The sequence below is a fragment of the Alosa pseudoharengus genome, unplaced genomic scaffold (genome assembly GCF_046254945.1).
Source record: "Alosa pseudoharengus isolate Yale_2024_CS ecotype anadromous, Long Island Sound unplaced genomic scaffold, YU_APseudo_1.1 YU_APseudo_1.1_scf_13, whole genome shotgun sequence".
NCBI lineage: Eukaryota > Metazoa > Chordata > Actinopteri > Clupeiformes > Clupeidae > Alosa > Alosa pseudoharengus.
Genome location: NW_027468598.1, coordinates 26,332,482 through 26,349,131, shown reverse-complemented (window position 1 = coordinate 26,349,131; position 16,650 = coordinate 26,332,482). Strand labels below are relative to the sequence as shown.

Below are 16,650 nucleotides of genomic sequence, written 5' to 3'. Positions count from 1 at the left end.
TGCTGTCTGTTAGGGCAATTTATTGTAGCCTGCTAACCCATATGCACAAAACATAATTTCTGAAATGATTTCTTGATTTATAACATGAGATATGTCTCCATGTAGGGTAGTGTCAAATAGTGAAGTGATAGGTAGATCATGTAGGCCTACATGTCACATGAGCCACACATATGAGGGGCGCTGCTTCTTCTGTCCCTCCCAAACTGCATTAAAATTGTGTGTTTAGCAATCAGAATTTCATTTTTTTTCTGGGTAGAAACTGCCGGACACCAATATAGTCCGCACCCCTCTCAGAAAATACTTACAACGTCCCTGTAGGGAGTTATTTATAATTTGGCAAGATTGTTTCATTTTCCTATCCCACAACCCCCACACTTTTAAAAAGCTTGATACGCCCCTGGCATCAATGCTAGCGTGTTATGGGCAACAACGACCCAACCTGTAAGAAAACGAAAAGACATGACTCCCGGATTATTTCACTTTTGATTGAAAATCCATATCCATTTTGCGAAAAATAAAATAAAATCTGAGGGTTTCAGTTGTTAAATAGGTGAAAACAACAAGGACGGCGAGATTGTGAAAGAGGCGTTCATCGAGGCTGCAGATGCTCTCTTTTATGACTTCAAGAACAAAAGTGATATTGTGGCTTCAATTAAGGACATACAATTATCCCGGAACACTGTTACACGACAATCTGAAGGAATGGCAGAGGATGTTGAAGAGCAGTTGAGAAAGGACATTAACGAATGTGAGTGTTTTTCACTCCAATTTGACGAGTCGACTGACATTATGGATGTGGCTCAGCTATGTGTCTTCATCAGAATGGTTTTTGGAGACATGGGAGCAAAGGAAGAGCTACTAGCCATTTTGCCACTAAAAGGACACACTAGAGGCGAAGATATTTTCCAAGCTTTCATGGAATTCGTCAACAAGAGCAAACTGCCTCTCTTCAAACTCGTCTCTATCACAACTGACGGCGCTCCAGCGATGGTAGGCCGCACTAGCGGGTTTATCGCGTTGTGCAAGCAAAGTGAATCTTTCCCCGACTTCCTTAATTACCACTGTATTATTCACCAGCAAGCATTGTGTGCGAAGATTTTAAACATGAAAGAAGTGATGGATGTTGCCATGAAGATTGTGTGCTCCGTTCGGGCTAGGAGTCTGCAGAGAAGGTTATTCCGTGCACATTTGGAGGAGACCGGTGCAGAACATACAGACCTATTGCTGCACACAGATGTTAGGTGGCTAAGCAGAGGTAAATTTCTTGCGAGGTTCTCTGAATTGCTGCCTGAAATCAAAGACTTTTTGAAGCTGTCAAAACATGCAGAATATGCGCAACTAGAAGACGACCAGTGGCTTTTGGATTTAGCGTTCCTGACAGATCTCACTGACCTGCTCAATGATCTTAATTTAGAGCTGCAGGGTAAGGACAAACTTATAATCAATATGATCAGTGAACACATTTAAAAGCAGGCTACAACTGATGTCAAGTAGGCTGCAACTGTGACCTGCGGAACTTTCCTCACATGCAGGCAGAACTTCAGCGTCAGGGCAAAGATTTTGTGCAGAGCGACAGTGCACGTTATGAGGAGCAAGTCCAGACGATCTTGTCAGAATCTTGTTGCCAGCTATATGTCTTTTCCATTCAGTTCAGATATCGATGTGGATGGTATTGCCTCCCAATTAGTATCACTGTTCCACCTGGAGAGCTCTGCTGTTGAGAATGAAATTCTCACTTTGCAAAATGACATTGAAATCAAATCCAGGGCAACACATGGCAAGAATGGAGAGTTCTGGAATCTACTGCTGGAAGGGAAGTATCACAACCTAAAAAGATGTGCACTGAGTTTGACAGCACTTTTCGGATCAACCTATATGTGTGAGTCTGCTTTCTCTCACATGAAAATCATCAAGACAAAGTACAGATGCACAATGACAGATGACCACCTGTTGGCCTGCTTAAGGATTGCAACCAGCTCCTACTGCCCGGACTTCGAGAAACTAGCTTCCTCCTCCCAGTGCCAGAAGTCCCACTAAGGTCGTAAATACCTTTATTGTCACTAGACACAGAGAGTCTGATACAGGACTCTGATTAAAAAAAAAAAAAAAACATTCTCCTGTTTTACAATGTTATTTTACTATTGTTACTGTAAGCTTAAGCATTTACTATAGCCACCCTACTTGTTGGACTACTGAAGTATCACACCTGACTGATTAAAAAAAAATCTTCTGTTTTACAATGTTATTTTACTATTCTTACTGTAAGCTTAAGCATTTACTACAGTATAGCCACCCAGCTACTTTTTGGACTACTAAAGTATCACAGCTACACACTGGACTCTGATAAAAAAAAAACCCAATGCATATGCCCACTGTGGGCTGCCCAGACATATTTATGTTTACACTTTCAATTGAGATTTATATGTTGTTCATGTTCTGTAGTCTGTACTATGAAATGGACACACAATCCTGTGTTACAATGCATATGCCCACTGTGGGCTGCCCAGACATGTATTTATGTTTACACTTTCAATTGAGATATTTTGTTCATGTTCTGTAGTCTGTACTATGAAATGGAACAAGGATGTTAAGGGAGGGGTTCATTGTGGGGATGGATCCACAAGTAAACAAACCCAGTACATGAGTTTACATTACTAAATTATATTATCTGGATTATTTTGTATGTTTGTTGTGTGCATAATAAATATTATGTAAGTACCGGTTCTGCCTATGGTTTTCTATTTGGCTTGATAGACCTCGGGACACTGTCAACTTTAACAGTAGATCTTGGTTCAAAAAAGGTTGGGCACCCCTGCTGTAAGGTGTAAGCCATTGGTTTCCAAAGGAGATTTTATTTGTGTCGCCAGCATAGCCTATTGACAATTTATGTTGTAAATAGGCCTACCTTATAAGCCTACCTGTAGCTTAGGGAAGCTAACAGCTTTCTATTAGAATCTAGTTTGTTAGTTACAGTTTTGTCATAACTCCCTGATGCATTTTTGCATTTAGAATAGCCAGAGCGTGGATATCTCAATCGGAAAATTAAACAATTTCGGGTGCCTATGGACTAGGCTGGGTGAACCCAGCCTGATCTGCCCGCTATTTATTATTTTTTGATTTCTTAAAAGATTGAGCTTGGTCTGGTGAAAGCCAGACTAGCCATGGACCTCAGTTACACAATGCAAGGGAACATGAATCAGCCTATATTTGCACGAACAATAACGGACAACAGCTCTTCAACTTTGGCCCGTTAAAATGTGTATGAACAGTCTAGCGACGCATTTCATCAAGGCCCATTTGGACATGTCAGTTATTTGCACCACTGGTTAGATGTAAAACAGCATTTCGTTTCAGACTACTGTTACTTAATTTGTGCATTAACAATAACGTTTCAGACTACTGTTACTTAATTTGTGCATTGACAATAAAGTATCACATGAACTAAAGATGACTAAAATCTTATGTAGAAGAAGAAACATTCACAAAAAATCCATCCATCCGAAAATGACCTTTGTTTTTGATAGCTGTTGAAAACGGCATGGAACTGACAAAGATGTTTTTGTTTACTAATAAATAAATAAATAAATAAATAAATAAATAAATAACATTATGCTGATACCTTTTGCTTTTCCCAAATACAATGTAGCCTACAGGTGTAAGTGACCTTTCATCAATCCAGTTGCAATGGATGAACTGTGATGAACTGCCCTACTTGTGATTGTTTAGAGATTTTAAAGGTTTTATAACAATGCTACATCTTCTTTGGCTATTCTACAATCTATTCACCTTTTCAGCACCAGTAGGCTACTTTCTGTGCAGCCACACACACACACTCAGGCATGCCAAACAAGCATACACAAAAGTTTCAAGAGTGGGGGATGGAGTAAAAGATGGAGACAAAGTGTGATTTATTTTCACGGAACAGATGTACAGGACTGAGCGGCGGTCATATTTTGTACCGCTATGCTGTACATCTAGTTCAATTATTGATCATTAAAATGAATGATAAAAATAAACACACAGCCTTTGAAAAGTCTTTTGCTCACTTGCTTGTGTCCTTCAGATATATCACAATGTATCCAGCAGTGTTCTCATTTCTCCGTGGCAACGTGACTCATGGTACAACTAGCATAATACTGATTTGCAGTGTAAAACCATCTCAGAAGTCATGTCATATAGTGTCATGAATAGTTGTCACTGTCCACGCAAAATGAAACGGCCAATCTCAATAGGTCATTGTCAATAAGTAATTAACTGTAAGATGCTTTGATATCTTAATAACATGTCACATTAACCTATTATAACATTAAATTTGGACAGCCCTCATGACGTGATGGCATGATGAGCGGTTACAGTCTGACGTTACACTGTTTCCGGGCCCAACAGCTCCTTCGTCCAAAAACGTTTACTAGCGCAACTAGCCTGTTTTTACAACCTGTAAACCTTGTCACCATCACCTCCATTTTAGTAAGGGTTAAAAAAAAAAGGGTTTGACTCTTAACAGAGTAATTAGTGTAGCTGTGCAGTTAGTTGATATAGTATAGGGTAATGTCCAGGCCTCCGTGAAAAATAGGATTTGGTTGAGTGAGTGAGTGAGTGAGCGAGTGAGTTGTAGAATGACAATTGTCTAGGCTGTTCTGAATAGCTTTTCGTAAACATACAATTTTCTTTTACTGTCTATGGGAAAATAACAAGCGCTCTGGGCCCAGTTGGACCCGGAAAAATAACTGGATAAAGATGACAGACGTGAAAAACATTGTCAAATCATTGGATCAGCTGTCATGATGTGTATTGATTCTGCAATAACATGTTTATATATGTTTATGACATTCTTCAGTCTTCAGTCAGTCAATGACATTTAGTTCTAAGTGAAGTCTTATACAATATGATGGATTTGATGTTGTCTCCCAACATTAGATAACAATTTAAAATTCCCAATGCTCATTATTCAATTCAATTGTGATTATTACATCTGTAGTTCAGTTATCATGATGCATAATACACTGTGATCTGGCATATGTATGGACCTAGTCTAAAGGGGCCTTGTTCTGGCTTGACACCTTAATTTCTTTTTTTCTGCGGTTGGAAGGGTGAAAAAAACTGCTTTGAGACCAAAAGAAGCATATCGTCTAAGCACAACATAAAACTTCTCATCTCTCAGGCCATATATGAGTGGGCTGAGACAGCGGGGGGCAATGAAAAACACAATAAAATTGGAGTATCTGACATTAATAAACAACATAAAATCAATCTTCAGCATGGCCATCTCCACAAAGGGACACACAAACTGAGTCAGACACAGCAGTAGCTGGAAAGTGTGCAAAAGCACTGTCCTCAGACCCTTGTGTGTGGATTTCTTGTTGTCAGAAGATGCAGTCCGTGCTGCCTTCAGGATAGCAATGTAGGTAAATACAATGACAGAAAACATGAGTACAAAGTACATCAGTAAGAGGGCGTTGCACACATCGCTCACCCAGGTCTGCACCTGCATCAATTCCACGCTGCACACCACGTATGTGAGCAGAAAGGCGGGCGGCACCAGCGAGAGGAACGACACAAGCGTGAACATCGGTATCAGCGTGCTGACCGCCCATATGACCACGAGGCCTCTGCGTCGATTCCTAGGGCTCGACATGTCGGCGTGCCGTAGGGGCATGCAGATGGCCACATAGCGCTCCAGACACATGGCAACAAGCGTCAGAGGGGTACCGATGCTAAGCCAGCTCATCAGAGAGCACAAAGCACAGCAGGGGATCCAGGGGATTGGAAACTGGAAGTAGTTTCCGGTGAGCGCCAAGTCGGTCAGCAGCATGAGGAAGGAGTCCATGAACAGCGTCTGGGCGAAGAGCACGTAACGCGTGTCTGTTCTGAAGGCCTCCTTCTTCAGGAAGGTGAAGATCATGAGAGAGTTGACATAGAGGAAAATCCCAACCAGTACCTGCACAAGCAGAATCTTCTCATTCAAAGGCCTGGACAGATAACCAATGGCAGTTGTGTTGCTGCTCGTGTAATTTTGCATCGTAGCAAAAAGGTTTAAAAGACTTTTGAGTTAGGGACCGTTCGTTATTTATATACGGGGCCACCGGAGGAAAATAGGGGAGGGTCATGTCTTTTTATTCTTTGTTGAGGGGAGGATCACCTAACTTTTTTTTGTCTAGGAGGGGGGGTCACCCATCTTTTGTATTAATGAAAACAGCAAAAAATCAAAGTGGCTTGTTTGATTGTTGATTTCTATCGCCATATTAAGTTCTCTTTCGTTCCATAGCTCTGTCAACATTGAACAATGAAAATAAGGGAGATTTCCCGGGTTTCTCACGCAAAATACGGAAAATGTCAACATCCGTCCCCATTAACGTTGGAAGGGTTGGAGCAACAAAGTAGCCTACTTTATTCACGCCTAACAGACTATCCATTTGGTCAACTTTATCCAGCCCTAAAACAAGCTAAATTTAACTTTGGTTTACTTGTAGTTTACCGTGTAGCCTAGCCTAACTTTAAACAGTGTGCATGCTTATAAAGCATACTTGTGCTTCATTCATCCACACATCCAGCTCCTAACGTTTTGACAAGCATTTCTACCAATTGACCTTGTTCCTGCCCATCTCTAGCTTTGCTGTCTCCATTCTTTCTGTTTTTGTTGTTTGCAAAAAATATATAGTAGGCCCTATTTATTGGTAACCAGCAACAAATGCAATTTGTTAATCGCTGTCATTCTCTCTCCTGCCAACAAAAATGTGTTATGTTCCAAGTAGCAGTGCGTAATTCTGCTTCATAAAGTTGAACAAATACATTGGTCATATAAATAGCCAGTTTATGGTCTACAGTGTAGAGTTGGTAAGTTATGGTAGGCCAACTTGGAGTGAATATACAGGGGGATTTCTTTGGCTCTTAGTCTGGCAGGTGCGCACGTAGACATAGCCTACGGCCGAACACTACAAGCGCCAATGAATCGTGCTCTCACGACAACCACGTCGTTAAAACTAAATAGGCCTACTGTAGGTTAACATCACTCTGAGTTCGCATTCAAGCAAGCAAAACGATGATTTGAATACATCCGTTTCTCTGGAAGGGCAAAGGGTAAAAACAGGACAACACAGAGACAGGCCAGAATGCAGGACTAATGGTACAGTATTACAGTAATATGGGATATTATACGGGAAAATATTAAAACGGCAAGACAGCGGGGAAAGGTTAAAATGATAGGCCTAAATTTGGAAAAAATTGGCATGTTAGGTATGTTTCGGTCCCTGTGATTATTTGTGAAATTGTGCAAACGGCCTTTTCAAGTCATTTGAGAAGGAAGGAGTGTAGCAAGCTCCCAAATACAATGACTGAGGAAGCAGACGAGTCCATAGCAACAAGTTCATGTGTGGAATTTGTTATTACCCAGTGTGCTTTGTTGAATGGTCTCAATGTTTTATTGTTTTATTTCATGTGAATAGCCTACTTACTAGAGGAGTAACTTATTCCAAGTAGGCTAATGCAGTTGCAGGAAGTGTGCATTTAGTTTCCATGCTTATTGTGTTTCCACAACAATGTTAGTGAGTAAATCTACTGAAATGGCCACCATCTTGGTGAAGTGTGATGTGTAAGATCAGAAAGCAGAGAGTGAGTGAGAAGTATTGCTTAAGTCGATGTCTTTTCATAGCATAGCGCTTTACAGCGTGGGCGGAAGATATCGACAATTGGCTGGGGAGGGTCATGTCTTTTTTAAAAAGACTGCTGGAGTGTCGTTGAAAATTATCTTGCAGGCTGTGGAGGGTCATGCAACTTTTGATTGAAGCACTCAAAATCCCTCCGGTGACCCCGTTTATAAATAACGAACGGTCCCTTATCTGTGGTATACCTGTTACCTGCTACACATAGTAGGCCTATATCATCTCAAAGCCTTAAACATATGATATGAATATCAATTAACATCATTCTTAATTATTATATAAATTACAGTAGCATGCGTAAAAACAAGAAGACAAGCTAAATAATTCAAGACACAAAAAACAATCACAATTGTTAGATAATTTAAACCAAGTCTTATTAGAATAGATGTGTCCCACTCTACAACGTTAAAACATCGCCTTGGACAAAAGCATCTGCTAAATCATATAACCATAAAAAAATATTCTGTGCAATGTCTGTCATATATTTATAGTTGGGTGCATCTCAAAAAGTTGTTTCGTAATAGTTGCTACAGCAACACCTGATAGGGGAGTGCTGAGTTAATACTGTATGTCATGAGGGCTCACCTAGTTTCATTGATGGGCAAGAAGCAAACTGCATCGTATATGAATTTAAGTTGTATGGAGTGGGGGAGCCTTGCACTGACCCATCTGTGTTTGCACACAGTGGGATCCTCCTGTATTGGCATTAAATTAGCAAAATGATTTTGTCAACTTGTTGAGTAGACAGCAGTCTATGTACTGTATGTTCATTCCTTTGCTTCCAGTTGACCATCAATGATCTTTTCTTCATGGATACAAGACAAGACAATATTCTGGGCCTATGTACTTGTCCACTAATTATTCAGGCTGGTATCTTCTGTGACCCTGACCTCTGACTGTACTTTTCAGACTCAATAAGAATTCCTTTGTGTCTCTGACGAAATCTGTGTTTGTGTTCTGTTGTTCAGGGGCTGTTGCTAGGACACAAGGGACACAAGTGCAATATGTTCTGCTAATTACATGTTTAATTAGTGTACAGAATGTTTGTTGTCAAATTCATCCATGTTTTCCTCATTAACAAGTTAATAAATTATTCACACTATGAGCTAATGACTGTTTGCAAAAGCACCATGTTGGCTTTTTTAGTTAATGATATTCTTTGTTTTAATGACAAACTGTGTGGCATGTAGGCCTACCTAAAGATGATGCAATTCCACACCTGACAAAGTGGGAGCATTGATGCAGGCCTCATATTACAGTAATATGATTTGGTAAGTGGAAGTAGACATAAGATAAAGTGTCCTGGCACAGAGTCGGACATCCTGGTTCCAGAAAGTAAAAGTCCTGCCATATATTCTTTCTACCTGTGCACTTAACACAGGTGATATCACTAATTATCTGATCTACCTGGCTGCTAATTAGGATGAGCTGGTTTACTAAATGGTTGGATCAAATACTTGGCAGGACTTTTACTTTCTGAACCCGGGATGCCTCTACGCATTGGACCTTAGAGAGACACTCAAACTAACACAGACACTGGCATCAGACCTTAGGCTCTTGTAAATCACACAGTAACATCACTTTAGATATGAACTTCACTCAATTCAATTCAATTCAATTGGAGTGAGCTTTATTAGCATGACAAATATTGTTGCATTGCCAAAGCAGAACATTTAAACATACATTTACATAGAGAATGCTTGGAATACAGTACATGGTAAATACATATGCATCCAAGATTAACAAACAAACTGGTGAATGTGTATGTATGTATGTGTACGTGTTGTGTACGTGTTTTGTGCGTGTGTGGGTGTGTTTATGTTTGCATGAGTGTGTGTGTGTGTGTTCGCATGCATGTATGGTGTTTGTCTGTGTCTGTGTGTGCAATGCACTCTCATGAACTCATACACTATGCGTAAAGAGTTTTAGAGTTGTCAGTGGTGAGTGGATGAGTGAAAACAATGTGTAAAATGAAATTAGAGGCTTGGTATTGATTGTTCTCTGATCATTTTTGCACAGTCATTGAAGTAGTATGTTAGAAACATTAATCATTTATTCATGTATTTAGCTGACACTTTTGTCCAAACCGCCTTACATTGTAGGGACAGTCCCTTTGGAGGTGCTCAGACTTAAGAGTCTTGCCTAAGGCCACAACAGTGGCAATTGGAATTGAGTTTCTTTGCCCACTTCAATTGGCCATCAAATCATTGAGAAATCCAATCAAAGATTTTTTTAACATAAATAGACAGTGACATGAACAGTCTGTGAACACAAAAATACTACAACTTTGTATTATTCGCTATAGCATTATTTTATGTATGACTGTACAGACATGAATTGCAATAGTACATTTTCTTCAATTCTCACATAAGATATAAATTAGGGCCTCATGCATTGGGCCTTAGTTTGTGCATGATACATGTTTTACAAGCAGACATCTTGAAAAGTAATAGAATAGGATAACAGTCTGTTGTTTTCCACAACAACCCATTGGGATTATTAAAATGGACATCATTTGCAACGTTTATTCTTTAGAGATACAGTAGGTCAATCAACAAACATATTGCGTGAGTTCTACGTGTATGAAAACATCTTCTGTGATGTTTTCCCATCCATCTATAGGTTTGCAAACAAACAGAATTGGTACCACTAATTAGTCTTTGAGGTGATGAGAGATAATTATGGAACGGCAAGCTGGATAATTACTCTCCAAAGGCCTAATTAACATCTAAGGAGCAATGTCACCTCACAAGCACCTCCTTAACCTGCATGGGCAAGTGTTTGCCAAAGCATGACAATAACACTGTAAGGTTCAAGGGTCATTTATTTCAAGTGCTTTTGCTTAGGCTAATTGTGGACATCAGTCCTCTGAAGTAAAATAACTTCAAGTTAAAAAATCACAGAGAATCACTGACAGATGCTACTAAAGAAAATAAAAAGGTCATGGATGTTCTTCAGAACATTGATTAACATTGATATTTGGACATACATCTACCCCGTATTTCACTTGGTTACAAACTGTTGGGTTGTGACAGAGTAAAAATTAGTGGATTAACAGAAGTATAGAAAGTAGCAACCATTATACTGTATTTATGTTATTGTGATTTTACAAAGCTAAGGTTCAAAAGCATGGTGTGATCTGGATATACCAGCATGGTAAAGAGAGGCCAGGAACTAACTGGCTTTGGCCATGCAACCATCCATGTAAAACTATTAACAACAGTTTGCCTTGTTTGTATAAGTTAATAAAAGACTGTGACAGAAAATAATCCTACCAACAAGTCAGCTTTGATCAAAAGATGATCAAAAGCTTGAAATGATATACGACTGTGATAATGACGGGATAATGAACTTCACAGGTTTCACATAGCAGAAAATAATACAAAAGATGTAAAGATGATGTCGCTCTGTGTATGTGTTTGTTGCCACATTACCACCTCAAAAGTTTATGGCTTTCTGCTACCTATACATGTGTCATCCATTATTAGATAAGAAAGGATTCCACACAATACATAGGGCCCTTGTATCAGAGGTGATGCTTCACAGATTTACCCGCAGATGTTTAGTACTCTGACCTAACATACTTCGAGATGCCGTAGTCCACTTGTACTGTAGTTTTACTGTAGATTTTTTAGGCCCTAATTTAAGTCTGTCAAAAAGCTAAGTTTTCATGAACTAGCATTTGTATGGCATGTGGGAGCATTGACCTGACCCTGACCATGGTGATAAATTAGCAAATTGATTTTACCTTATTAAATTAGCTTTATCTAAAGTTAAGACTTTGCACTTGCCCAAGCACTTACTTTTGGCCATTAATACTCTATATAAGGCAGAAGCCAGATAATGAGGCCTTTTCATCTTTCCAGCATTTCTCAGGCATTTCATCCTGTTTTAAACATGAAAATACAAAGTGAGGCCCTTGTCATTGTTTACCCTGTTCGAGTCAGACTGCTGCACATAGCACAATGCACATACTGTATTTCTGTAATTACTGTGTCTCATGTATTTTCATGTAAAGACTTCACAAAAATACATTTTTTGTAGCTTAAAAAAGTATTGGACTGTTTTATTTCAAATTTTCAGACTAGATAGACAGAGGATCACCGTTTCTTGGTCCTCCAACATGATCATCAATAGGATCAACTTTTTCTAGTCAGTACAACACGATTCAAAAAGCAGACAGTGTGAGCCTATGTATATATACAGTAGGCTATGGCATCATACTCCCTTGAAATAACAATTCATCTTAATCTCAATAAATCTTGTATCATTTGACTCCAGTAGACGCCTGATAATCAAATTATTCATTCATTTACTTCAGTCTGGCTTGAAGCTACAATATGAAGACCTAAAAGCTGGAGGCCATCCTTTACAAAAATTAAATGTTTGCAGCAGATTTGCAGCAAACTTGTGGGTGATTTGTGGGAAACAAATGAGTTCAAACTATTTTTTCTTTTATTTTACTGTCTATCGAGAAAAACAAAGCTGCTCTGAAAGCCGTTGGACCCGGAAAGAGATTTATTATTCCATTATTGCATTAATAGCCAAATAGACCCTAAATAAACGAATAAAAAAGAATGCCACAATATGAAAGGAATACAATGTGTTTTTCTGTCACCATGGCGAAATATCCAAATTTGTCAGGACCGAAACTCTTCTGTTCGTCCCTTGGAGAACTCCCCTCATGCTGATTATGGTCTATAATACTTTATATAAGCGTCACTCTCGCCACCTCTCTAGGCAGGTATCACTGGATGGAAAGCCAAGGACCCTTGCTCAGGTGCAAGACTGAATACGTTTTGTTTTGCCAATTGTAACTGACAGGATAATTTACTTTATTTTGTATTATGATGTATTGTGATATTATGGCCAATGAAATACGGTTGTAGTGATAATGTGCATAATGAATACATGTATAATTATGAAATCATATTTTGTCAAGCTCTGTGATAATGAACAAGGGTTGAATATATCCGACTGATTTTTTTATTTTATTTTGTTCTTTGAGTACTCCAAATGTCTGAGTACTCTAAGTGTCCTTTACCTAATTGCTGACTGTCTTTGACAGTACTTGTTGAATTACATTTCTAATATCTGATTCTCAGACAAACCAGGGAAGAGAATGCAAAATACAAGTGAGGGTGGCTTCTCACTCCCTCCTGTGCAGGTGATGCGACCGCTGAATGACCAGGCAATCATCGTTCAGGTGCTGATAAGCCTGTTCCTCTACATCGACCTCCTCATGATCGTCACCTTCTTCAAAAAGGAAGCCTTCCACTCCGTCACGCGCTACATCTTCTTCGCCCACACCCTGATCTGCGACTGCACCTTCCTCATCATCTCTGATGTGCTGCTCCTGCTCAGCTACCTCCGCATCATCATTCCGACCAGCCTGTGCATGCTGATCTGTGCTGTGGTGGTCAACCTGAACGTGGCCACGCCGCTGACGCTCACGGCCATGAGCCTGGAGCGATACGTGTCCATCTGCATGCCGCTGCGCCACGCCGAGCTGTCCACGCCGCAGCGCGCCGTCCACGCCATCCTGGTCGTCCAGGCGATGGCCTCGGTGCTCATGCTGGTCACGATGATCAGCCTGGCGGTCGTCATGCCGCTGGACTTTTACCTCTCGCGTCGCGTGTGCAGCCTGGAGATGCTGCAGACGCACGCCTGGCAGAAGAACCTCACCAACGCCGTCTCGCAGTTCTACTTCCTGCTCATGTCGCTGGCCATCTGCTTCTGCTACGTCAAGATCATGGGGGTGGCGCGCGCCGCCTCCGGGACCGACCGCAGCTCCATGAACAAGGGCCTCCGGACGGTCGTGCTGCACGCTCTCCAGCTGTTGCTCTCACTCATCCAGCTGTGGTGCCCCTTTGTGGAGTTGGCCGTGCTCCAGATCGACCTGCACATGTTTGTAAACCTCCGATATTTTGACTATGTGATGTTTATACTGGCGCCGAGGTGCCTGGTGCCCCTGGTGTATGGACTGAGAGACGAGAGCTTTCTGGCGGCCCTGAAACACTACGCGTTCTTTGGCTGCTATAGCAAAATCACTCCTGTGACAAAAGACAAGAAAAATCACAGGAAAGAGTCACAGAGATTGCAGACTTAGATGTGTTTTACAAAGCAATTGTTCAGATGCTCACTGCCTGACTAACCTGACACTTCAACACTTCAATGGATCGGTTCCAGATGGATGAGTGGAGCTAGGCGGAGCGAAATTCATCTGGCTAGGGTCAGGTTACTGCCTGACTGGTTCAATCATAAATCACAGCTATAGTAAACGAAAGATTTATGATAGATGCATGAAACATGAGTTGCATTTAAGCATACCATAATGTTAATTTGTACAGTCATGTGATTAAATGTCCATGTCCATCCTGTTCTTCCACCTTTGTTTGTACACTTTTTAGTTTTTAACTGTTATATTCTCCAGAGAACAGGAAATAGTATTGTCAGTACCAGACATGACAGCTTGTTGTATGACACCAGATCAGCCAGTTATAGACTGAAAGCAGCTTCCTAAACATGAATGTCTTGTAAATGTATTGTAAAAATGGAACTGTATTAAAAAAAAGTATACTCATGTTCTAATACTGAAACAAAATGAAACAAAACACAAATAGTTATTTTTATTTAGTTGTGCATTGCATGAAATATCCAAGTAAGTGTCATTTTGGCCATTTGATTTATGACAGAAATGTCTCAAGTTACCCCACCCCCTCGTTACAGGTTAGGTCACATCAGTACTTTTAGACTGTTGGGGAAGAAAGTTGACTGGCATACAACAGGAGCCATATACTGACCAGTGCAAAAGACAGGGAAAAGGAAAAAATATCTGCACACTGTCTTCTTTGCTTCCAAGGTGATTTAATGGCACAGCGTTTCGACCACTGGTCACATTTTAGGAGCAAAGTAGGCAGTGTGCGCAGTTATTTTTTCTTTTACCTTATTTCAGCATCTAACCATGCCAGGAATATACTGATGCACCTTAGCTGTGTGACCGAAGCTGGTCTTCAAATGTTACACTTTCTTACACTTACACTTTCAAGCAGCTCACATACGTTACATACGGTGGGTGACCGAAGCTGGACCGAAGCTGGTCTGTTACACTTTCTTATTGTAAGAATGCAAGCACACAAATATTTTTTACAGTCTATGGTTGTAATATATAGATGTGCTTGCATTCTTACATTACAGATGCTGAGACAGGCCATTCAGTGACAGTTTTTTTTATTATTCATTTATTTTTAAATATTGTTTTATTTTTTGCTATTTATTATGACCGTTGCTAGCATAGCGGTCATATAGGTTTAGTCATTTGTGTCAACAATTCCCGGGACACTAAAAGACAGGGCTGCACAAAACTTGGTGGGCATGACACTGAACCATTGTTTTTCGTTTTCGTAGGCCGGACACAGTTTTATGTGAATATCTCGAGAACCGTAGGGCCAAGGATGACCAAATTATTTTTGTATGTTGGTCTCCAGGGGCCATGTCAACACATCCCATGTCCACTCACACGCACACACACACACACACACACACAGGCATGCACACACACACGCACACACATAAACACACACACTCACTCATGCAAACATAAACACACCCACACACTCTCACACGCGCACACACACACACACACACACAGAGAAACACACATACACAAAAACAGACACACACACTTTATACACACTCATAAAAAGTTGCAAGAGTAGGAGATGGAGACAAATTGACAAGCGTGATTTAATTTTGCGGAGAGCATGTGCAGGACTGAGCGGCGGTCATATTTGTACTGCTTTGTGGTACATCGAGTCTTTTCTTATCTTAAAAATATTTTCTAAATCAAATGAGAGCTGTGGCACCATCCCAACAACATTCAAGGACCAGGGTTCACTTAAACCCCTAAGGTGATTTCCCGATCCAATCCCCCACACTCCCATCTTCATCCAACTTAACTTCCAGTCTCCACAGTCCTGTCCATTAAAGCAATACAGTGTGAGAATTAGCCTTTCCGTTCATTTTCATTTTGGGGGCAGCCGTGGCCTACTGGTTAGGGCCTCGGGCTTGTAACAGAAGGGTTGCCGGTTCGATCCCCGACCAGTAGGACAAATGTGGGCGGGGGAAGTGGTTGAGCACCGCTCTCCCATGCCCACATCCATGGCTGAAGTGCCCTTGAGCAAGGCACCTAACCCCTCACAGCTCCCCGCGTGCCGCTGTAGCAGGCAGCTCACTGTTTTCACTGTGTGCTGTGTGACCCTAGCCAGTAGTTGCCACAATAAGGGAATCCGCTTTGCCCACAATTTGCCAAAGAGATGGCTTTCCTAAAAGACACAATGATGCGATGCTGTAGGCCATATGTTTCAAACCCCATCATCAGCCACAAGGGAACAATCTCAACAAAAAAAGCATGATTCAATATAATGAAGATACAGAAGTGACATTGGATGTGTACATTTGAGTGGTCACTGTTTGGCATCATCCTCACAATCTTTGGAGATCAACTCCCACAACTGAGGCTGATATAAGCCTTTACCTTCCTTCCTTCTACACTATGGAGGGCTGAGAGCTGCTATGAACTGACTCATTGCACATACAGGAAATTCATATGGTGTGTGCTTATTTGAGGTTGCACAGGGAGACAGATTGCAAGGCTTTATTTTAGATTTTGCGTGCTGTGACTTTGTCTTTGTAGGTTTAAAAATGTGACTCTCTTATAGGCATATTGGATATTTATTGTGATATGATGTACTTCAACAGTTTGTAAGAATGTTTGTGAATTTTAGTGTAGTGTAGCCTTCAAATATCAGTGTGCATTTACATATTTTGTTTCCTGTATTTGTGACACTTGCTATTGAAGACTGAAGAAGGGGAATTGTAAGATTCAGTCAGAGGAGTTAATGTACGTAATATTATATCAAGACACATGGGATGTTGAAACATTAGCTTTCCTCATATTTGATATGTTTAAGTTAAATAACTGCATACCTTT

General features: G+C 40.6%; 2 protein-coding genes across 2 annotated transcripts; one reads left to right on the top strand and one right to left on the bottom strand.

Moving 5' to 3' along the window:
• Positions 1-5,032: 5,032 nt before the first annotated feature.
• On the bottom strand, positions 5,033-6,019 carry LOC143121384 (odorant receptor 131-2-like). Its single transcript, XM_076281743.1, has one exon. It carries the CDS (start codon positions 6,017-6,019, stop codon positions 5,033-5,035), a length of 987 nt encoding a protein of 328 aa, XP_076137858.1.
• Positions 6,020-12,828: 6,809 nt separating this feature from the next.
• On the top strand, positions 12,829-13,767 carry LOC143121383 (odorant receptor 131-2-like). The gene has a single exon (XM_076281742.1). The coding sequence runs from the start codon at positions 12,829-12,831 to the stop codon at positions 13,765-13,767; it is 939 nt and encodes a 312-aa protein (XP_076137857.1).
• The last annotated feature ends 2,883 nt before the right edge of the window (positions 13,768-16,650 follow it).